Genomic DNA, 22,210 nt, shown 5'->3' with positions numbered 1-22,210 from the left:
TTTGTCAGCTCTTCCAGAAAGGCTCTGCGCACACGCGGGGATGTGCGTACATGCACGCACGCGCACACACACACACACACAGTTCGCTGGGTACACGGCAGCACACAACACGCCACTCCTCACCCTGCTCCTTCTCTCTGGCTGGAGGGCGGCCCTGGCAGCTCCCGCAGGTTCGAGCAGCCACGGGCCCCTCCACTGGGCATCTTGACCGTCCCGACTCGACAGACACGTGGGGGTGTTTCCATGTGCTGTTACAGGGCACAGGGAAGAGGCTGTAAGGGGGTTTCTGGTTGACAAGCCTTAGACTTGCTGGCTCCGAGAGTTCCGACTATGTGGTATTGCGCGACAGCCTGCAAAGAGATTCCTCCCACTGATCCCTTTCCTGTCTGGGGTGGGAGCACGCCTGCTGAGCCAGGACGAGGAGACCCCTTCATCTGCCCACCGGACACGGGACGCAGTCTGTTTTAACGTGCGTTTCTCTGAGTTTGGAAATCTCACACTTACTTTCCGATAATCCACATTTGTGTCTTGTCTATTTTATATTATGTTGTCCTTTTAGTGACCAGAGCTCTTCTAATACGAAGTCAGCCCTGATCATATGGTTCCATTTGTCCCTTACCTTTCTGACCTCAAATGTTTTGTGTCTGCTCTGTTACAACTCTCACCTCGAATGTATGATTGTCAGGAGTCAGGGAGGCTCTTGCTCTTTCCGGGTGCTGGCCCACTTTCCCCACACCACCCCATCTCTGGAGTGGGGGGAGGGCCCTGTGAGCTGTATTCCTAAGATGCTCCCGGAGTGAACTGAATGCAGAACCTGCCAGGCTGGGACTCCTGCCTTCGTCTTGGACCAACAGCTTATACTCCCGGGCCCTTCCCGTGAGGGGCCTGTCTGCAGTCTCCAGGACTTTCAGGAGGAAAATTCACCCGCTGCCTGGTAGAGCCAGAGCCACAGTCACTTCACACTCTAAGTCTGAAGTGTCCAGTTTCTGTGAATGACTAGACATATGAGCGTGGGGAGAAGCAGAGGGAGAGGGAGACACAGATTCCGTGCTGAGCATGGAGCCCCATCTCACGACCCCAAGATCATGACCTGAGCCCAGATCAAGAGTCAGATGCTTAACCAACGAGGCACTCCAGTGCCCACAGACAGTGCCATCTTTCACCACCACGTGGCAATGGTAACTGTACACGGCACCCTAGGACTTGGAGGGCCTTGAGGAGTGTTGACACATACCCTGCATCTGAGATCTCCATCCTGTGACTGAACTCACTTGCCCACTCCCGGGTGTAAGGACCAGAGAAGGCCATTTGGCCCAGGCCAGGCCACATTACCCTCCAGACCCGAACGTGGCCTTGGCAAAGCCCAGGGAACTCTGGGGGCTTGGAAGTGGTTAAGCAGGCTGTCCAGAGTGAGGCTGGGGCTGTCGTGTGGCGGAAGGGGACAACCTGGAGCTGTTTCCGTCCCCATTGGCACTGGCCAGCTGGGTGGACTGGCGGAGAGAAGAGCAGTGTCCAGGTCCTTGGCATACTTTGAGTGGAAAGGACACTCTCCCCCTTTCTCTTTTCCATCCAAGCTCACTGGTGCCACTAGGAGATCTCAATCCCTTCCCGTCCAAGTACGAGGCCTAATTTACCAAGATGCCAGGCTTGGTGACCAGCTCCCATTTCTCAACACCAGTTCCTTTATTTTGAACATCCGGAGGACTCAGAAAAGCACGTGCTCACAGAAGTGGGACAGTCAGTGGAAGAGGTTTTTCCCTCTCCCTGGCCCCCACTCTGGTCAGAACTATTTTGTTTGTAGCTCCTGAGAGATACTACGTACGTACTTACGGCAACTACAACTGTATTCTCAGGTCTAGGAAGGGAGAGCAGAGCTGGTGACATGCCCGGCCTGAGCCTGGCTGAGCAGCCGAGGAAGCGGGAACTCCGCAACCACGGCAGTGTCCGTGTGGAACTTGGGTCGTGGGGGGGCGGGGAGTGGCTTTTCAGGAAACAGGTCGTTCCCCTCAAAGCCTTTGGTAAATGTACTAACAAATGTACTAAGACAGCACCTGCTGAAGGGCTTGGCTTCATTTCTTCCCAAGATGAAAGGCCCTGCAGCACTCCCTCCCCTCTGGACTCCGTGGTCTTCCCCTCTGCTAAGGCTGGAGGACAGTGCTGCCCAGGGACAGCGGGGACTAGAGGCCTTCCTAGAGCCACATCTGGCTTTTGCACGGCCTTCCTTCCCCACGTAGGGCTACTGTAAGATTGGAGAGGCTCATCTTGGGGGTTCCAGAGTACAAGAGCCTGATGTCGTTTTGCGGGGAGGAGGGGTAGGAGTTGAGTAAGAGAACACAGAAGGCCGGTGGTCAGAGTCAAAGGAGGCAGAGATCTACAGCATAGGACAACTGTTGTTGAGTTTATGAAGACACGCGGACTGCCCCATGTTGTACCACATTCCTAACCTGCAGCTCTGCAACTTGTCCCTGGAGGGAAGACAAGTGGGAGGAACATCTGTCCCGCAGGCAGCGCTCGGGGGCCTCCAGGGGCCTTCCCTGGCCACAGCCCCGACAGGAGGCATGTAACAAAGGGCTCTGGGCCCTCCCACGGCCGCTTCTGGGGACACGCAGGGCGGGCGGAGCCACGTCAGCAGCAGAGGGGACGGTCTGCCTCACCCATGCTTTCCTTCTACCTACGTGGGGGCTGGAGCTGCTGTTCCCTGGGAGGGGCCGCGGCAAACCCCCCCCAAGACGCGTGCACTTGAAACAGAAGTGCTGAACAGGAAGACGGCATTTCGATGGATGGATTTTCAAAATATTGAAAACCACCAACTCCTAAGTCCGAAAACCACCAACTCCTAAGTCCTCTGGGACAAGACATCAATTTCCACTTACAAAACACATTCAAGGTGAGCCATCCGGAATGGACACACAGCAGAAACTCCCCGATGCCTCATTATTCCAAGATACTTTATTTTTAAAACAGGTCACAACACTAAGCTTTCGGCCCGTTCTGCCAACGTACAAGCTACAAACGCTTGCTCAGCAGCGGAGGGGCACGCCTTAGTATTATGTTTGAAAATTGCATAAAAATCCATATAAAACAAATATTCAAATAGTTTCCATAGGAACACAGATAAGTGACCCCATCGCCTAGTCTTCCACATTGTTGAATCCGTGCCAACCCTACTTAGACATTTCAAAACGAGCAGGAATGAAGTTAAACGGTCCCCCCAAACCCCCCAATTCAAGCTAAACTCGAAGGTAACAGCTACAGGAGTGGCACCTACACGTTAATGCTGGCCGAAGCGCAGGCGGCCGGGGGGCGCTTCAGCCCGCTCTCCCGGGCGCAGGACACGGGCAGGGTGCTGACGTCCTGCTCCTCCACCTCGGCTGGGAAGTCGTGGTTCCGGATCTGCTGCCTCAGTTGCCTGAGAGAGAAGTGGCACATTCAGAAACCCGGAGTCCCCGGAACGGGCAGCTTCACACGAGAGTCACTCGCTCGGGAGTCTATTTACCTCCTGGGTTACTACGTCATCGGGAGGCAATTCAATGTATTTCTAAAGCAAGCCTTTCTTCAGGAGCACCTTTTCGGTAACAGGGAAAGCACAAGTCATGTGCGTTCTTTACAATATCCTGTTTATGCAAAATACCCTGAGAGTTCTTTTGAAATAGGTACACCTTTGTAAAAATCTGAAAACAGATACAGATCAGTATCACCAGCGGATTTTCTTTTCATTTCTATTTTCCAAATTTTCTAAAGCATATTTTCTTTCTTTCTCTTTTTTTTTAATTATTTATTTGACAGAGAGACAGAGACAGCCAGCGAGAGAGGGAACACAAGCAGGGGCAGCGGCAGAGGAAGAAGCAGGCTCCCAGCGCAGCAGGGAGCCTGATGCGGGGCTCGATCCCAGAGTCCTGGGATCACACGCTGAACTGAAGGCAGACGCTTAACGACTGAGCCACCCAGGAGACCCTAAAGTATAAATTCCTAATACAGGCAGAAAATGAACTATTTTTCAAAACCTTGTTAGCATTTAAATCAAATCTAAACAAGACGATTTCTTATTCAGCCAGACAAGAGCCAGCAGAAACCCCGGAAGAAATCTGTTATCAAACCACAGACATGCGTCGTTGTCACTAACCATGTCGGTCCCGACATCACATAGTAGATAGTTGGCCTCTGGAATCCATTGAAGGTCGAAGCAGCAGCCACAGTGTAAGCACCCATGTTTTCAAAGACCATCCAATCGCCCACGTGCATCTCGGGCAAGTCGCAGCGCTCGACAATGCGATCCAGGCCATCACATGTTGGTCCCCATATGCTAGTTGAATAGTACTTCTCATCCGGTTTGGGTCTCTACATTCGAGAGAGAAAAGTGACTAGCTACCCTTGTCCTGACCACGCATGCTCACTGCTGTGCATACTATGTTCGGAAGGTACCTTCTGCAGAAGGGGCTTCACGTGCGCATGATCATAGAGGATACAATTGAAAGACCCGTACACTCCATCGTTCACGTAATACATAAAGGTTTGTTCACTCGACTCGTCTTCATCTGGAAAGGCACAAAGAGACTCAATTACCACTTTCTGTACCAACGTACAGCTGTGCGTGCCACGATTCGCCCTTTATACGTACCATCAGAGCCTGTCTGTTCCTTTAATACGAGTTTTTTGGCAATGATGTTAACTGCGAGCGTGAAGGCTGATGCAACGTAGTATCTGCCGGGCTCGGCTATGATTCTCACTCCCGAGTCGGCCGGGAAGTACTTGTCCAGGGCTGGGTTGATAACACTGGTGATCTACGAGAGAGAGACGAGGACAGTCATCAAGGGGAGCTCACGGCAGAGCGAAAACCAGTGCTGTGATAGGACATCATAAAAGACGTGAGAGCAGCCATCAGCAGGGAGGGTTACTGTCCAACAACAGCCCAAGAAAAACCAACAAACCAGCATCTCCCTAAAAACCAGGCTGCATATCCCTGTGGTTTCGTCTGGATTCCCCTCTGGATACCGCCTACCCTTTACAAGATGTTATGGGTAGGATTCTATCAAACAACACTTTATTACTCCTTACTGAGGTTATCAAGATGCCTAAATATTTTAATCTATCAAATACATGCCAACAGGATAAAACTCTATTCTGCCTAGCTCACAAAACTTTAGTAAGAAGGTGGATCGATTTCATAAACTCCGCCACGTAATGGTTCACTTGGTAAGACGTCCACTTCAACTTCCTAAGTGACTAAAACAGTTAAGATGTTCAAAGAAAAGTACAAAATTCAGAAAACCCCATTCGGGGTAATGATGTCTGAAGTCCGCACACTCTTTCCATAGCAACATTTCCTAAAATAATCAACTATTTTCCACAATTTGGGGGGAAATGACTCATTGTCGTTTAGAAAACCAAAGCACATTAATTACAATTTTAAACAGCACAGAACTCACTGAAGATATCACACCAAAACATTCTTATGTTTGTGTAATTTCTTTTCGTATTACTTAAAACACATAAGTTCTGAAATACACCAAAATGAAACTTGCTAAAATAGCTATGAAGATTTTGGTTATAAATTACCTCTTCAAATTTAAGCTTTACATCCTCAGATCCAGGAAAGCCACCACCGATATCAAGCAGATACATGTTGAAACCAAACTCAGCCTAAAGGTAAGAAAGTTGAGTCAATCGAGTAGCCAGACTGATAACAAGTCATGAAAATGTATGCAGTGGATGGGTGTAAGCCTCTGGAATATGGGATGACTACTGCAAAAGGTTAATTCTAGAACTGAGTCTAGTTACAGCCCTGCTCCCCACCCCGCCACCCCGGAATTGGGTGTGTGTATACTCACTCCCATGTCGAAGACACAGCGGGCATCAGAGATCGCTTGTACAAAGGTCTCAGGATCCGTGCAGCCACTTCCCACGTGGAAGCTGGGGTAAAGAAAGCAGAATATGCTATTTCTTAAAATTACTATTTACAGTGGGAGAAAACCTATTAAAACGTGCATTGTCTTGTATCTTAGCCTCTACGCCACCACCAAGATCTCACCTGACACCGATGACATCAATATTTAGCTCTCTTGCCCGTTCCAAAAGAAGCCTGCTGGTTTTGAGTGTGGCACCAAATTTAACACTGAGGCGACAGACTGCTTTGGAATCATCAGTGGCAATCCGCAAAACCAACCTAGAAGCAGAAAAATTGTATCAAATTTCCCATGACAGAAGACCACTTATAGCCAATGGTTAAAATAAATAGAAATCTGTGGCTCTGGGGCGCCTGGGTGGCACAGCGGTTAAGCGTCTGCCTTCGGCTCAGGGCGTGATCCCGGCGTTATGGGATCGAGCCCCACATCAGGCTCCTCCGCTATGAGCCTGCTTCTTCCTCTCCCACTCCCCCTGCTTGTGTTCCCTCTCTCGCTGGCTGTCTCTATCTCTGTCAAATAAATAAATAAAATCTTTAAAAAAAAAAAAGAAAAGAAAAAAAAGAAATCTGTGGCTCTGATACCTTGTGGATTGAGTCTCATATTTTTTTTTAAAGGATTTTTATTTATTTACTTGAGAAAGAACGAGACAGAGAACAGAGGGAGAGGAGAAGCAGACTTCCCGCTGAGCAGAGAGCCCGATGCGGGGCTCGATCCCAGGACCCTGGAATCATGACCTGAGCCGAAGGCAGACACTTGACCAACTGAGCCTCCCAGGTGCCCTCAGAGTCTCCTATGGCTTTATTCATCAAGAGGATTTAAGATTTTCTACTTTGCCTCTGACCCAGCACACTTTTACTAAAGTACAGAAATCTCAAAACTGGAAACGTGAATCTGACAGCGTGCAGATCCCATCTGCGACCCTGCCCTCAAATAGGGGTCACTCACTTTGCCTTTGGATGCGCCCTGGCAACTTTCATCAACTCAACTTCACTATCAAAAGTCATCATCTGGACTCCATTGTTGGCAGCGTACTTAATCTGAGACACTTGTTTACAAGGATTTGCATAGATAATCCTCTCTGGAGGCACCCCGAGACTTTGGACCAACTGTATCTCGGTCTGAAAAAGATGAGAGAGTACATTATGTATATGAAACTAATCAATGAAAGAAACAGGAAAACGTAGGAATTCGGTCTCCCCACTTTCATTACTGTCTATTGCCCAAAAAACACAACTTTGATCTGCCCCGTTGGGAACACCAGGGCCACCTGAGATCATCGTTTTTGAGTCCCGCTGCTTTAGCTTACCTTGCTGGCACAGTCAAATCCTGTCCCAATGGTAGCGAGGGTCTTCACTATGGTTCTGCTATCGTTGCATTTGACTGCATAAAAGGGGCTGACCCGAGGAAGAGCTTTTAACCATCTCAGATGTTTCTTTAGAATGTCTCCAAGGTCGGCGACATAGAAGGCATCCTTATCATCCTACAGCAAAAGTGGTTGTGGGGAACTCATTAGCGACCTAATCATACTTCCCCCATGCAGCCTCCCCTCTTGTTCCCATCCGTCTCAATGAATCCTCTTCTCTTTACCCTGGTCACTGACACGAACATCACTATTACCGCTGAGTGATCCATAGCTAATAAATTCTGAATTCCCTAACAAGACATGTGAGTTCCATTACATTTCCTTAGGACCCCAGTGAAGTTTCTCACTCATCTGCCCAGCATTTTCAAAGCTGCACTGCTAGCATGGACTCAAAATGCTTACCGAAGATGAAACTTCATTAATTTTTTGGTCCAGAATATCCTTGGCAGTAAAGCCTTCATCGAGGAAATGGCAGTCTAACTCTGCATTACTGAAGTTGTTCATGGTTTCTTGAAGTTCCTTGAAACGTAACAAACTGCAAAGAGGGTGGAGAAATTTACTCAGAAGCCACTGCAATACTCAGTAATTTTTTGAAAAATTTTATTTATTTACTTATTTGAGAGAGACAGTGCAGGGAAGAGGCAAAGGGAGAGGCAGACTCCCCGCTGAGCAGGGAGTCAGATTCGGGGCTAGATTCTGGGACTCCAGGATCATGGACCTGGGCCTAAGGAAGATGCTTAACTGACTGAGCCATCCAGGCACCCCAATACACAGTAATTCTTAACAAAAACCATGAATACTTACATGGAAAACTAAGAGATGGAATTTAAAGAAATTATTGCCAGCTTCTCACAAAGGCAATTCTCCGGAATTCCAAGTCCTGGGGAAGATGCGTGTGCCCCCGGTGCAGCAGTGGAAATGTTCTGATAAACACAATCTGCTGTCCGCCTTAGGAACACATCAAATGGAAAGATCAGGCCCTGATGGTGATGCAAGCACACAGGAAGGAGGGCTGCTCAAGCGCTCTCTGTGTAGTCAGCTCGCTCACTGGATTTGGGAACCCCGCTCTTCCAAGTCACAGGAATCCATAAACCTCTCCGCCATCCAAGCACACGGCAGATTCAACACCCGACTTTCTCAAAGGAACGCACGAAAATTCTATCCATACTACTATATACCTCAAAATAAGCACTTCAAATAGTCATGCTAAAACACCTACCGAAAGGCTTCAGAATCATCACTTCACTAAAATGGAACAATTTTTATAATGGCCAGTTTATCTGGTTTTAGGGATGCGTTAGCTCTTTGGAAGCTCAAAATAGCATTTCAGTAATTACTGAAAGGCGCCTTATAAACATCTACCTCCTGTTTTCACTAAGTCTTACACAGAACTTTTAATAACCAAAAGGCATTGTGGAAACGTCTAAGGCTAAACTTACTGAGTGCTCTTGTTTCCTAAGAATTTTACGAGCTAATTTTTTATGCTATTTTATTTTCAAGCCAAGCATGTGTTTTTACAGTACAATCTTCTTATCAACAGACTATATTACAGTCGCTGTATCTGATCAGAAATCAGCGTTCTTAAACCAGTGTTGCCTATCACCACGTCCGTGATTCTGCAAATCTCATCTGTCCTTACGGGCACCCTCATCCTTGCTTAGCTATGAACAATAATCACATGGAAGTAATTTTTGGCTAACTTTATAAATAACAAAAGCAAGGAAACAAACATGAATTATGAATAAGCAAAAATAAAGCTCATGACATTCAGAGCCACTGACCTTGGTCTTCAAGAAATGTGACAGTGGTGAATGAGCTATCTTAAAATTATTGATTTTAACTTATTTATAACTTCTGCTAGGCAGGACTTTCTTTTTTCACTGTGCGACCCACTTCAGTGCCTGCAGCCTACGGCACAGAGGCCAGGCAATGGTTCGGGGCCACAGTTTGCTCTGGCACGGGGCACTATGAGAGGCCCACAGGGACGGGCCTGCCATAAATCCAAACCCATGCATGGTAGAACTTGTCCTTTGTTGTTGTTGTGTGGTTTTTTCTTTCTTAAGATTTTATTTATTTTTTTAAATCTCTACACCCAAACGTGGGGCTCGAACTTACAACCCCAGGATCACCCATGATCGAGAGTCGCACGCTCTACCGACTGAGCCAGTCGGCCGCCCCTGGTAGAACTTGTTTTAAGACTTGATCTAATGTGACTTTCCATTGTCAATCTCCTACGTTACCAAAACCACCTCTAGGGGAAGTCAAGAGACTAAAGGGACAGAAAACCCTTTTTGTCTATATAATTAACACTTAACACAGGTACACGCAGTGACAGACTAGGCTATTTAGTTAGGGTCTTGTTAAAAAGCTTTACAATGTTCAAGCTTAAACTTGGGAAGTTATTATTTTGAAACATGTTACTATTAAGTATCTTTTGAAGCTTTATTTTAGTAACTTGCAATAGAAAGAAATTTCACCTTTTAGCGGTCTGTAGAGCTAAGTTACTTAAAATGATGGGTCAGTGAGCACAGGATAGCACTTTTCTGCTATGAAATTCTTTCCTGCTAATTGGGAAGTACTATACAAGAGACAGAGACAAATTTAAACAAACTGAAAAAAATTTCACAAGTCAACTAAACTATGCCCAATTTTAGCTTTAAGGTCAACACATTCTTTGTCCTCCCCAGACGTTTCTAAGAGGTTCTGCTCCCCACACTTACCAATTATTTGGGATTCTCCAACAACCACAATCAGGTTTTTGGTTTTTTTTTTTAATGTGAGGGCTGCCTCCTACGTATAAGTCTGTTCGCCTGAACTGAGATCTCCATATTCTAGGCCTTTCTTAAATCTCTTAAGTCATTCAAAATTCCTTACACAGACAATTCTAAGGCACAGCTAATGGGGAATGTATTAGCATAGTTACTACAAGGCTATTTTGTATCATAGCTCCAGCAATTCTGGCGAATTTCTACACTGGGTCATTTCCTCTGTACACAAAAACTAAGAGAAACAAAATTCCAGGACAGCGAGGCAGAATGGTCCGCCTCATCCTAATAAAAGTGAGCTGGGCGATGGGAGCCCGAGACCTGCACGGGCTCGCTCACACCTCTCCTGCACCTGCTGCCGGGCTTGCCACATGGGTTTTAAAAAAAGAATAGCGGTTGAAAGAACCACGGACCTTCCCAACAGCTTCCGGCTCAGAATCCCCACTGACGTGGTTCGGAAGAGGTGAGACGCAGTCCCCTCCAGCCCTGGCTGCCCTAAGCCGGGGGGCGATCCGGGGCAGGAAGGGCCGCGGCGAGGGTGGCCGCCGGGCGCGCGCAGAGTCCGGGGGTCCGAAGTGCCGCTTCACAGGGGAACTCAGGCCCCGGACAGTAGCGGCTCACCAGGGTAGGGACCTGTGGCCGGCGCGACGACCACGTGTCCCTCGCAGCTCCAGGCGCGGGGTCAGTCCCGGGCCTCCAGCCCGCCGCGCAGGGACACGTGGCCGTCCCCCCTCCCGCCTCCCAACCGGCCGGACGCGCCCCCTCTCACCTTAGAGCGCACCGGCGCCGCGGGCCAGCCCCATGGAGATGCCGCCGCCGAGCGCGCAGGACCGCCGGCCGCCCCGCCGCCCCCGTCAGCCGGCCGCCCGCCGCCTCGCTCCCTCCCGCGGAAGACCGCCGGCCCGAGGTGGCGCCGGAGCTCTGGCAGAGGGGCGGCGGCGGCGGAGGCTGAGGGGACTGACAAAGCCGACGCGCCGCCGCTCCGCTACTTATAGCACCGCGCGTGTCGTCATGGAGACGCACCAGCTCAAACCAGCCGCGATCGGTTCCGTCCGGGCGTCCTCCGAGGAAGGGGGCGGAGCGCGGCGGCGGCGGCCAACCCGGGGCCGGAGGGAGGATGGGGGGCGCGGGCCCTTCAACGTCAGCGGCTCCGAGCACCACCCGGCCCGCCCCCGGCCTCGCGCCCCTCCCGGCCCTGCGGCAGGTTTGCGCACGCGCACGACGCCGCAGGACGCTTCCAGCGGCCTCGCACCCCTCCCGGCCCTGCGGCAGACACGCGCACGCGCACGCGCTCGCCGCCTCAGGGCTCCCCCTGCGGCCTCGCGCCCTTCCCGGCCCTGCGGCGGGCCCGCGCACGCGCACGAAGCCTCAGATCCCGGGCCCTCCGGCACCCGCTGCTCTGCTGGACCTCAACCCTGGGGCAGGAGCGGGCGCCGCAGAATTGGGAAACCTGCAGCTGATAGATGCCGAATTTCAGCATCCGCGCTGGGCAGAACTGTTCTTCCACTTGGCTTTAAATGCCTCAGTCCTAGGGCAGAGAAAGGCGATCGCGGGCACGAGCGGGCCACGTGGACCCTCCCGGGTGGACTCTGGCCCCTCCTGCCAGGCGCCTCCAGTCCCAAGGAAGCGACCTGTAACGATTCTGGGTTCACCCCAAGAACAGAACGCAGACGCAGACAGGGGCAAGGTGCGTACGGAGGGTCACCTGGCAAGCTGGCGGCACGGTTTTGCGCTGCTCCTGAGCCTCTGCGCCAATAAACGTATCCAGGTGTGTTGCGTCTAGATGGCTGGCAGCGACAGCCACGCGAAGACACAGGTGCAGTATTAAGCCAGAGGCTTGTCTAAGGGCCGCAGGGGAAGGAGGTAGAGGGGCCACAGGCCGCCGAGCCCTTCCACTGCCCTTTACCATAGTGGACAGCACTCGTCAGTGACTCTCTAAGGGCGGATGCGATTGCCTTGCTTTGAAGAGCCCTGTAAGTCCCAGCACAACAAGAGTCTGCACAATGAATCCATAAAGGCAAAAGCCTTAGGAAATCAGTTATCCCTAGAAGCTTGCAGCCTCTGGTGGAGGACTGTGCCTCTCTGGGGTGTGGGCCACCACCCACCGCTGACCCCAGGGAGGGGAGAAGGAACGTGGGGCACTTTTTTTTTTTCTTTCCTTTTACGATTCTGTCCCTTGACCACAAAATGCAGCAATCGCGTCCCACCTAGAGTGTGGGGCGTGACCCACCTGAGGGTTGCCGGTGAGGATTTAAAGACCGTGTGAAGCTAGCCCTGGCAGGTGGGGGTTGGTGCAGAGGGATCTTGGAGGAGTTCAACGCTGGACCCTGTCCCTGGCACTGACTTGCTGTGTGATCTCGGATCAATTACCTCCCTTCTCTGAGCCTCCGGCGAGGTTTGACTAGATGACACAGGATCTTTACAGCTGCAGAACCCTGTGAGATTTTGAAAAACTTCCCTTGTACTGCCACCTCGCTCAACTTTATTTTTACATAGTCTTTGAGCAGCCACTGGGTGGGTGCCAGGCGCCACTGGACTAGGGGAGGGAGGAGGGGAGTTACCTCCACCCTAACAAGCTTAATTTCTACCGAAGGATGAGATAAGCAACCCATCCGAGAACATGACAGCCCAGGCAGTAAATGAGACAGCTTTAGAATCATGGTGACCACCCTGGTATTTGTCCCCCCTCTGTGAAGAAACATTTTGTCCCAGTGACAGACTTTTCCTCACATTCCAGAAGCTTCCCGTGTCCAGTGCCACGGCCAAGTGGGGAAGAGGGTCCACACCCACAGTTCTCCTTGGCATGTCAATCAGCCAGTCATTGCCAAGCGAACATTGTCCCCGCTCTGCAGCCTCCTCCAGGCAGCGGGGACCAGATGTCTCGGCACATGGGGTCCTGGTAGCGGCCTGGCGTGAAGGGAAGGACGGTCAGCCCCCGTCTTGCCAGCAGCTTGCCACCGTGGGAGTGTGACCTGGCCACTTCCCCGACTTTCTGAGCCAGTGTGTCTCTAGCCATTAAGGGAAAGTTTTGGGCCAGATCTAGGGTCCTGTGTCAGCTCAGATGTGTGATTATATTTTAGATTTAGAGTATTAACCGGAATGAGAGGCAAGTTCTTGATTGAGGAAGCCAGGTGGTGTGTCCCTCTGCTGTGCGTGTATGCCACTCACACCCAGGTCACACAGATTTGCTGCCGCTCCTGCTAGCCACGCCAAACATGCAAACTCCTGCCCGCATGCCGTACTTTCCTCTGGGGAAGCCACGTCTTGCCCCGATGATCCGTCTGACCCAGATAGGGAAACAGAAGCAAGGGAAGGAGGCAGTGCTGCTTCCTTGAGCGCTGGCCCGGCTGGCCACAGGCAAACTCTTGGAGAGGCCCTTGGCCTTGGGTCTGGGAGTTAGCAGGGCCTGAGTCATTAAACCCAGCTACTAACCTGGATTTGAGAAGATAAATCGGCGATGACTAAAGCTGGCCTTATTCATATGCTTGGCATTAATGTCTTTCTGCGTATTTTCGGTAGACTGTGTCGTCTCCCGGACTATTTCTTTCCTTGGAGAAAAGCAGCAGCTCCTTGTCAACTACGTGGTGCCCAACGCCTAAAAGTTACACTAACATGAAGGTGAGGTTTTTGTGTTTGGTACAGAAGCCGTACTGACAACAAAAAAATACACCAAAAACCGTGTTGGACGTGCCATTTAAGATCTGTGTCCTCAGTCATCCCTCCTAAGCTCCAGGACCAACTCGCGTTTTTTTAGCTACCTTCACCACCGAGCTCATTCTGGAGCCCTGGGCTTCCCTTCCCCTCTCTGGGTGTCTGGCTCCCCATGTAAAACGCTCTCTGGTTGGATCGGCAAACATAAACGTGCCAGCTCTTGCACTCTGATGTTCTAAGAATCTCTAACTTCCTTTACAACGAGACTCATGTATAAATCCGCCGTATACATTTTTTGAACCAAAAATAAGGATATGTCTGAAAAAGAGGGTGTTTTTTTTCTTCTTTAACTTATTAACACGAAAGGGCTTATGAAGGTATGTAAAGTGAATACAAATTTAAGGAGTCCCCTTTACTAGAAATAATTAAATAACATAGAAGACAGCACTCGGCGGACATTTATGTATCCGTGTAGTCGATATTGGAATATTAGACGTTGAGAGCCTCCTGGAAAATGGGTTTGTGTTCCATCCACGCGTCCAAGGTCATCTGCTACTGCACCAAATATCTTCCCAGAAACCCAGAGTCGACTCCGGAGTGAGGCTCATGACATTCAGTTACATGAGGACTTGGGAGAGGTTAGGGCCGGTCCTGCAAGGGTACCCTAACTGAGGACAGCTGGGAAGCAGTCATGTGACACTCGAGTCATCTGTGGATGTTTGACCACGTGTTCTGAAGCTCAGTCACTCACCAGCACTCTAGCCTTGCCCTCGAATCGCTTGAGGTGTTTCCAAAAATCCAATCCGCCCTCCAAGGTGGAAAGTGTGCCATCCTTGCCAATATCCAAATGATGTGCCCCAGGCGCAGAGAGCTTCCGGGAGGCCCTCCTTGCTCTGAGCAACGCAGGTGTCATCACAGAAGGGGAGCACCTCCAAAGGCATCTGTCAGAAGCCGAAGACACCCATGTGTAAGTGGACGTCCCAGGACGTCTGTTATATAAATTGTCTCACGGCCCCACCTTGCCCCCGCCCTGGCGTGGCTCCCTGCGTAGTTGCTGGCACAGAGGCCTTCTGGCAGGAAACGGGCCAGGGCCTCCTGGAGCCCAACAGCGCCCCGCGGCAGGTCGGTGGCCACACGGTACATTGCAGAGAAAGGGTGGCCTCTGTCCAGAGGAGCAGGAGTTCATTTGACTGGCAAATTGGTTTTAGCAATGCCTTGCTTCCCACAGCCTGCCTTCTGAGCAGCCGGAAGACAGAGTCCCAGGATGTGTGGCTGAGCCAGGGTTCAGATATGACACCTTCCTCACAAAGGGCCTGACAGCAGGACAAAGGTTTTCAGATCTGACCGCTTTACTCGCTTATCTGCAACTCTTCACTGGTGGCCTTGGGCCCAGAGGCTAAAGTCTGGACGCCCGGCACCCAGGACGGTCAGAGGTCTGTCCCACTCCCTTTCCCAGTCTCCTGTCCTGCACTGGGCTGTGCGTGTCCTAAACCCCCCTAAACCCTGCAGTCCTCCTAAACCGCTTCGTTCTGCCGACCCTGCCCACCTGCCATCCCAGTGTTCCTCACACAGTACGGACACCTTGGGTCTTGGCCCCTGTCTCTTCCCACCCCCTTTGACGTCAGGACCACAGTTTACTTACCGTCACACGTCCAGTTGCTAGCCCAGTACCTGGCAGACGAAAGTCGCTCAACATTGTTAGGTTGGAGCGAGGGCTGCCCTGAGAAATCTGCGACTTGTGGTTACGCAGCTGATTAGCTCATGGGAATTTCTCTCTCTGTGCCGTCTCAGGTCAGAGGGAGGAAAGATGCTGAATATTCTTCCTTCGGTCGTTCATTCGTTCATTCAATCTGTGTTTATCTTAAGCGTGTCCTACATGCAGTTGGTGTCCTGGGCTACGGAGGATCTGGGGGCTGCAGCTCTGGGCTGGGTGCTCGGGCACCTCGTACACCTGCCAAGGGCCCGACCTTCTGACCCACCGCCTCTTTCGTTTGATTTTCTCCTAGGCTCCTGGTGACTGCCTCTGAGCGCACCTGAGGCAGCACCTGTGCTGGGTTTTGCCACTGTCCCTCTTCTTGCTGGAGCCCCACCCTCGTGGGGCCCCACCTCTGGGAAACCCCAAAGCCCAAAAGAGTTCTTCCTCTCATGGTAGGGAACAGCATGTGGAGGGCTCTGGCACAATGTAAGCCTTCTTGAAAGCGTGTGATCCGCCTGGGGTTGGTGTGAGCTCCACATACCTGCCAAGTCAGACCCGAGACTGAAGGGTCAACAGTTTCGTGCTGGGCTGAGCCACAGGGGCCCTGGGCATAAGCAATGTGTCCCTGGGCTCATCAGGACAGCTTGTAGGAGCATCTCAAGGGGATGCATGTTTTCCCCCTTCAACCTGTGAGCCCTTATTCTAGGCCAGGCCCCCTCTAGCTGCCAAGGAAGTCCCTGTCCTCAAGGAGTGCACAGTTAGAGAGGGGGCCAGCTCCCAGGCTTGTGCTCTGTATGTCTGGTCACCTGGACAGGGCCACACAGGGTACCATCACGGTGGCCCAAGGACAAAGGCATGAGCTGGCTCTGGGTATTAGAAACAGAGAGAAAGGCTCCTCCAGGGCTGGGCTGAGCTGCAGAGGGGCCGAGGGCACTCAGGGTAAGGACATGGAGAGAGGTAACCATCCATGTACCCAGCTTCACTTGGGAAGAGAACTAAGGGCTATGTGACGGGACTCACTCTGGGGACGACCTCTGACCCTCAGGGGCCACTCTTCGGTTGTGCAGACAGATCTCAAGGTGCATTTCCCATCAGCCCAACCAAATCCTGCTGACAACAGGACCCAGTGATCTCGAAGGGCAGGGGGAGGGGTTAGCCGCCCCATGCAGGTATGAAACATTCCCCTTTGGCATGCCATGCCCTGTATCATTCAGGGCCCTGGCCCAGAGTTCAGTGGGGTGAATTTAACATGGGAACTAGTTACAGAGATAACAGTATATCTAACAGCTGCAGAAAGCAGCTACCACCATAGGTTGGGTGTAAAAGGGAGGAAGGGCCCCTAGCAGAGCTGTGGCCACTTGGGGGCTGTCCAGTGGGAACTGGAACCACAGAGAGGCACTGACGGGGTGGGGGGGGGCTGGAACCACTGAGGGGAAGCAGCCAATGCCGGGGATATTGCTCGAAGCAGAGACAGGAGGAGAAGGACCCAGCTTCTCTGATCCTCCAATCTCTTACTGGGGCCTCCCGATTGGATCCTGTTGGCAAGAGAGCTGGCAGGTGATTTTCACGACTCAGCCCCCACCCCCATCCATGGGAGAATCAGAGTCTGGCCTTGGGGATGTGGGGGGATGGGTATGAGATCAAGCAGGCTAATGACGGGCACGGCTCCCTTTCCAAAAGCTTGTGAGAATCTTCTTCCTGCTAACATGGAGGACCCGTCCTAAGAAGAGTTCCAGTAAGCACAGTATTACGTTTCCTATTGGCTTGAGCAACAGGGAAAACTAATCATCTCACATACCAAGAAATGTCAAGGAAGGGAGGCTCCAGTTTCATTCCTTCAGAAACTCATAAACAACACCAAAAACCAAGGTCCCATTCATCTTTCTCACTTCCATGCCCAGGGTGAGGGCCCAGCTCCCTTCATGGTTGCAGATGGCTGCCCGGGTTCTCAGCTTCGGACACGGTTTATAAAGCAAAGGCTCGTGGGAAGAGGGAGAGGGCCTCTCTTCCTCTATCTCTCTTTACGCAGAACTAACTCTCCCCAGCCTACTTCCCTTCCTGTTTCATTAAGTGGAATGGATCACATCCTCTTGCCTTCTCGATCTCTAGGAAGGAGGGTAGGACCTCCCTGTTTGAGTTAAACTGATTTCTGTTCACCCACTAGCACTGGAAATGCTTCTTTTATCTGCTGCCTCTCCCAGGGCGCACCCAAAAATGCCGTCTGGGTTGGGGCCACCTGAAGGACCTGGGTCTGGAAGAAGCCAGAAGTCCCAGGAAGAGCCAAGCTGGGAGCTGAGCCTGGAAGAGTCAGAACCAGCTGGACGAGAAAGAAGAGAAGCGACAAAGGCACCTGCTCCAATATGTCGCCCCCCCACCCAAGACGTGAGGTGGAATGTGGGCTGCCTTGCGGCTTGTTTAAACCACAGAATGTGGCAAAGGAGAGACAGCTTCCACCTCGCGAGCTGGGATACTGGCCTTTGAAGCCCTGGGTCCCCTTGTAAATTGGGAGGCTGCCCTGAGGCCACCATGCTGGGGGAACTCCAGGCCAGGTGAAGAGCCCCATCTAGGTGTTGTTCCCAGCTGAGCTGAGCTCCCAGCAAGCAGATAGCCTGCGCCAAACATACAGTCCAGCCCCAAGCCAGGGCGTCACTCGGCCACCAAATCTTCCCTGCTGAGGACCCAGACGTCATGGACCAGAGACAATCCTGGCCCCACCGTCCATGACCCACCAAATCTGCACGTGTAATAGATGGTTGTTTTACCCTATTAAAGTTTGGGATAATTTGTTACATAGCCATATAAAACAGAAGGAAGCAGCTATAATATTCTTACCAAATATTTGAGCAGGACCCCTGGGTGGTTCAGTTGGTTAAGCATCTGATTATTGGTTTTGGCTCAGGTCATGATCTCAGGGTCATGAGATCGAGCCCTGTGTCAGGTTCCAGCTCAGGGGAGTCTGCTTGAAGATTCTCTCTTTCCCTCTCCCTCTGCCCTCCTTCCCACTGACGCACACACTTTCTCCCTTTCTCTCCTTCCCTCTCTCTCCTTCCTTCTCTCTCTCTCTAAAACAAATAAATCTTTAAAAAAAGTTCTGAGCTGGGCCTGCGTACCGCGGTGAGCAGCTCTCTCTGGAAGAGCCCAGCTTTGGGTTTAAACATTTCCTAGCACAGCAGTGAGAGAGCGAGCTGGGGCGACCAAGTGTATGGATCTGAATCCCAGCCCTCCCTGGCAAGTCAGTTCGTTTCCCTGAATCTCAGTCTTCTCATCTCTAAACGGGGAAAATAACAGAAGCCACCTCTTGGGGTTGCCATGGAGATTAAAGGAGATAATTCACACACAGCACCAATCTACAGAATCTGACACCTAAAACGGAAAACTTTTTAATGTCCTTCTCCTAGATCCAACAAAATTGTTCTCTGTTAGTGACGTCTGTAAAAACCAGCAGCAATGATCACTTTCTTGATTTGTTCTTTAGGTTTAAAACAAAAAATCGTTTTAAAAGAAGAAACTTCAATTCTACAGATCTCATTCAGATTATGTTTCGTGTATGAATGGAAAATCCGTACCCACCAAATACAAATATCACATCTTGCAGTTAGCATCTGCAACTGCTTCCACTTTCTATACCGAAACTACATGCGGAAGGACAGGATTGTACATTCACAACCTTGTGACGTTGTTCATTTCGTGTCTGTCATGGGAGCTGGAGGCATGAATTGCTCCCGGGCTGAGCTCAAAGGGAGGGACGTTCAGTGTCAAAAGCAGAAACGTCCTGGGCGATTGACGAGGACCAGCTGGTCAGCCTCCTGAAGGACTGCGAACCACGAGAAACAGACCAAACACATGTAGCCAAGTCTGTGTGAATCAGGGGCCGACTATAGAACGGAGAGTTCTCTGACGTAACCGAGGTGCAGAATAGGACGTTTGTGAACCAGGTGAGCAATGAGAACGTGACGTTTCACAGACGTATTATTAAAACTCAACTATAACCGCAGCGATTGTTTAAAACAAAGGAACTTTTTCAAGGAGGAGTATTTCATCTGTGCCGCTGGATAGAATCGATGGGCCGGGGGACAATGACAAGCAAGGCGGCTTCCCCAGTCAGCTTTACCCTCGTTTTCAAATTACCTACAGACATTGCAGGTCCCTACGGCCTGTCCTGGGGCTGTCCCGCCCGTCTGAAAGCACAGCTCCTGGTGGGCAGAGACATTAGCTCTCATTACAGCTGGCCCTGGGCTCCTGGGGGAAGGTCTTTCCCATCTCTGTGAGTGGGGAAAGGGCTGCTGGACGTAGGAGTTTGCATGGTTGCTGGTTACTGGATGATTCCATAGATTAGAAGGTGTCTGGTGGCGGCCTTGACATTTGGGAGCGGCTCAACGACAGTTGAGAACTCCCGTATCTTCTTCTGTATCTACCCAAGCCAGTTCCCTCTCCCGGAATGCCTTCCCCTTAGATCTTTGCTGATTGAAATTTGCCTCATCTCACATCAGTGAAATCCCATTAACTACATTCCTACAGATCTGTTTACGTCTACCCCTCCTGGGTCTCTGGGCCATATCTGGTCTTGTCTAGTCTCTGCTTCTTTGACAAGGTGGGGTATTAGCAGGGAGGTGCGCGTGCTGTCCTGTTACCCCATGAAATTGCACGTTCCCTGGACAATGAGGCCCTGCTTTCCCTTCGCTGCCTCCATTTAGAAACCACAGTCCCTAATTAGACCCGCAGTCCTTAATTAGGTCCTCCTTCCTGATGTTTGGGGTCCCATTCCATACAGACTCTTGGTGCTGACTTTAGGGTAGACATGTGGTCCCAGATGACGTTGTAAGGTGGGTGTAAGACCTGGTTTGCCTGGGACAGTCAGCCCTGGGTTATGCTGTTGTTCCTGTGTAATGAGCAATACTCCTCCCTCTAGGTGACCCTCGCCTCATCTCCTGGATCTTCTCATGGCCTCATGGGCGCTCGCCTCCTCTTGCACTGTCTCTTTCCAGAACGCACCTGCCTGAACCTCGGGCCCTGGCCATAGGCCCATCTCGGGGTTTCCCGGAGGCCCGTTGCCAACGACCTTTCAGATGAGTCTGAACCAGTGTCCTGAGCGCTCTGCCTGGGCTTTTGACCAACAGCAGCACGCGCAGCAAGACTCAAGCAGGAGGGCAGGAGCCGTGGGCTGCCTGGAACTGTCACAAATGAACTTGTTTGGGCTGCAGGAGTGACAGTCACTCTCTCGTACAGCAAGGACAAGTATAAATCAGTACCACACTTACAGAACGCAATCTCGCAGTAAGTATGAGAAGCTTTAAGCATGGTGTGCCCTTTAGTCTAGCAAACCCACTTGTAGGGCTCTATCTAACCACAGATAGACTCTGAAAAGCAGACGATGTTTTTGTCATGAAGGTATTCATGAAAATGTCATTTATAATAACAAGAATTGGAAACACTTCAAATATCCAACATGAGTCGAAGGGTGATAAAATTATGCTGTAGCCGTAGGATAAAACAGTACTCAGTCTTTACAAGTGTATTTATGAGTGTTTTGTAATGATTTGGAGAAATGTGCAACATGATAAAGTGAGAGCAGATCTATAAAACCGTGCTCTGGGCAGAACCAATCTGGCACCTTGATAAAGCTGGAGAATTTGCCCTCGTAGGATGGTGTCACTGTCCCCGGGGCCAGATTTTCTGAACGCGTATAGACTTACAGAACTCTCCCACGTGCTCATGTGCTTCGGGCCTTTTCGATTGGTTCCCTGGTACGCTCTTTGCACCCCCTCCTGCCAATGGTTCTCACTTTCTACGCCTACGCCGATCGATTGTCCAATGATGGAAGTGTTGGGTATTTTTGCTGTCCAATATGGCAGCCGCTAGCCACATGTGGCTCTTGAAATGAGGCTGGAGTGACTGAGAAATCAAATTTATAAGTGTATTTCATTTTGATTCGTTTAAACTTTTAAACAACCGTGCCGGCTGGTGGTTGCCGTGTGGGACCCTGAAGGTCTAGGTGAAAACTAGACATGTTGATTTCAGACGTACAAATAGCAACATACCCAACTGCATTTGCATTTTGAAGACCACCTGAACCTACTGAGCCCATGATCCCCTTCCAACCTGGCCCTCCAGGAACTGTGTTCTCAGGACGGGACTCCGGCCGAGGACAGAACATTCCTTGGAAAGTCTGTTGACTCAGCGCTTTAGAAGCAAGTGGGAACGGCTCCCTGAGCCACAGGCTGGGCATCCTCAGCTCTGACCTCCCTTTGGAAGAAAGCACCCCTGTAACTCTCTGCTGAGGTGTGATGCATTGCCGGAGTCTGAGAGCCACCCCATGACATAATTTTAACTTTTAAAACCATTTTTTCATGCTGCTGGACAAAGGCAATTCTTCCTGCTTATAAAACCAAACCCCTTATTACGCTAAACGGACTCTCCTCTAACCATTACTTTCGTGAAGTGCACACTGGCCGGATGAAGGATCCGGAAGGATGCTAAGTTGCGGATTTGAAGCACAGGGGAAGTGTATGCACCCTGTCCCACATTTGTGAAGTCACACATGGACAACTCCCAGTTACATCACTGCACACAGCTCACAGAGCGGCCTTGTGGCCCACTGACTGCAGGGGGAGATGGCTCCTTACGGCTTAATTGCACCTGTGCACCCGGGAGAATTACAGTGCTCTGACCTGCACCCTGCCAAGAGCTTAGCCAGGGTGCCTCCCTGTTCCGAGCCTCACTTTTCCGGCCTATAAAATGGGAGGGAGGGACCACTGACCAAGCAGCCCTAAGGTCTTTACCGTGCTGACTTCCTCCAGGTCTAAAGTGAAGCAGAAGGAGAGAAAAAATCCAC

General features: G+C 51.0%; 1 protein-coding gene and 1 non-coding gene across 2 annotated transcripts; both read right to left on the bottom strand.

Annotated features, from left to right (window-relative positions):
* Positions 1 to 2,931: 2,931 nt before the first annotated feature.
* Positions 2,932 to 11,081, bottom strand: ODC1 (ornithine decarboxylase 1). The gene is made up of 12 exons (XM_026518811.4): positions 10,801 to 11,081; positions 8,071 to 8,214; positions 7,669 to 7,801; positions 7,210 to 7,383; positions 6,849 to 7,021; positions 6,029 to 6,163; positions 5,829 to 5,910; positions 5,557 to 5,640; positions 4,619 to 4,781; positions 4,423 to 4,535; positions 4,124 to 4,338; positions 2,932 to 3,409 (listed from the first exon to the last, which is right to left on the bottom strand). Exons 3-12 carry the CDS (start codon positions 7,768 to 7,770, stop codon positions 3,265 to 3,267), a joined length of 1,386 nt encoding a protein of 461 aa, XP_026374596.1. The 5' UTR covers positions 7,771 to 7,801; positions 8,071 to 8,214; positions 10,801 to 11,081; the 3' UTR covers positions 2,932 to 3,264.
* On the bottom strand, positions 9,145 to 9,279 carry LOC113247546 (small nucleolar RNA SNORA42/SNORA80 family). Its single transcript, XR_003313291.1, has one exon. It is a non-coding gene; the product is annotated as a small nucleolar RNA SNORA42/SNORA80 family (small nucleolar RNA).
* Positions 11,082 to 22,210: the final 11,129 nt, after the last annotated feature.

The sequence above is a fragment of the Ursus arctos genome, unplaced genomic scaffold, assembly GCF_023065955.2.
Source record: "Ursus arctos isolate Adak ecotype North America unplaced genomic scaffold, UrsArc2.0 scaffold_8, whole genome shotgun sequence".
In the NCBI taxonomy this organism is placed as follows: Eukaryota; Metazoa; Chordata; class Mammalia; order Carnivora; family Ursidae; genus Ursus; species Ursus arctos.
Note: the sequence above shows the minus strand (reverse complement) of the source record. Positions and strands in the feature narration are given on the sequence as shown.

Coding starts and splice junctions, on each gene's coding strand:
- ODC1 (XM_026518811.4), bottom strand. CDS start 7,770: ATGAACAACTTCAGTAATGCAGAGTTAGACTGCCATTTCCTCGATGAA. Junction 7,384..7,668: donor TTAATGAAGTTTCATCTTCG/GTAAGCATTTTG, acceptor CTTTTGCTGTAG/GATGATAAGGATGCCTTCTA. Junction 6,164..6,848: donor AGGGCGCATCCAAAGGCAAA/GTGAGTGACCCC, acceptor TTCTGCTTCTAG/GTTGGTTTTGCGGATTGCCA.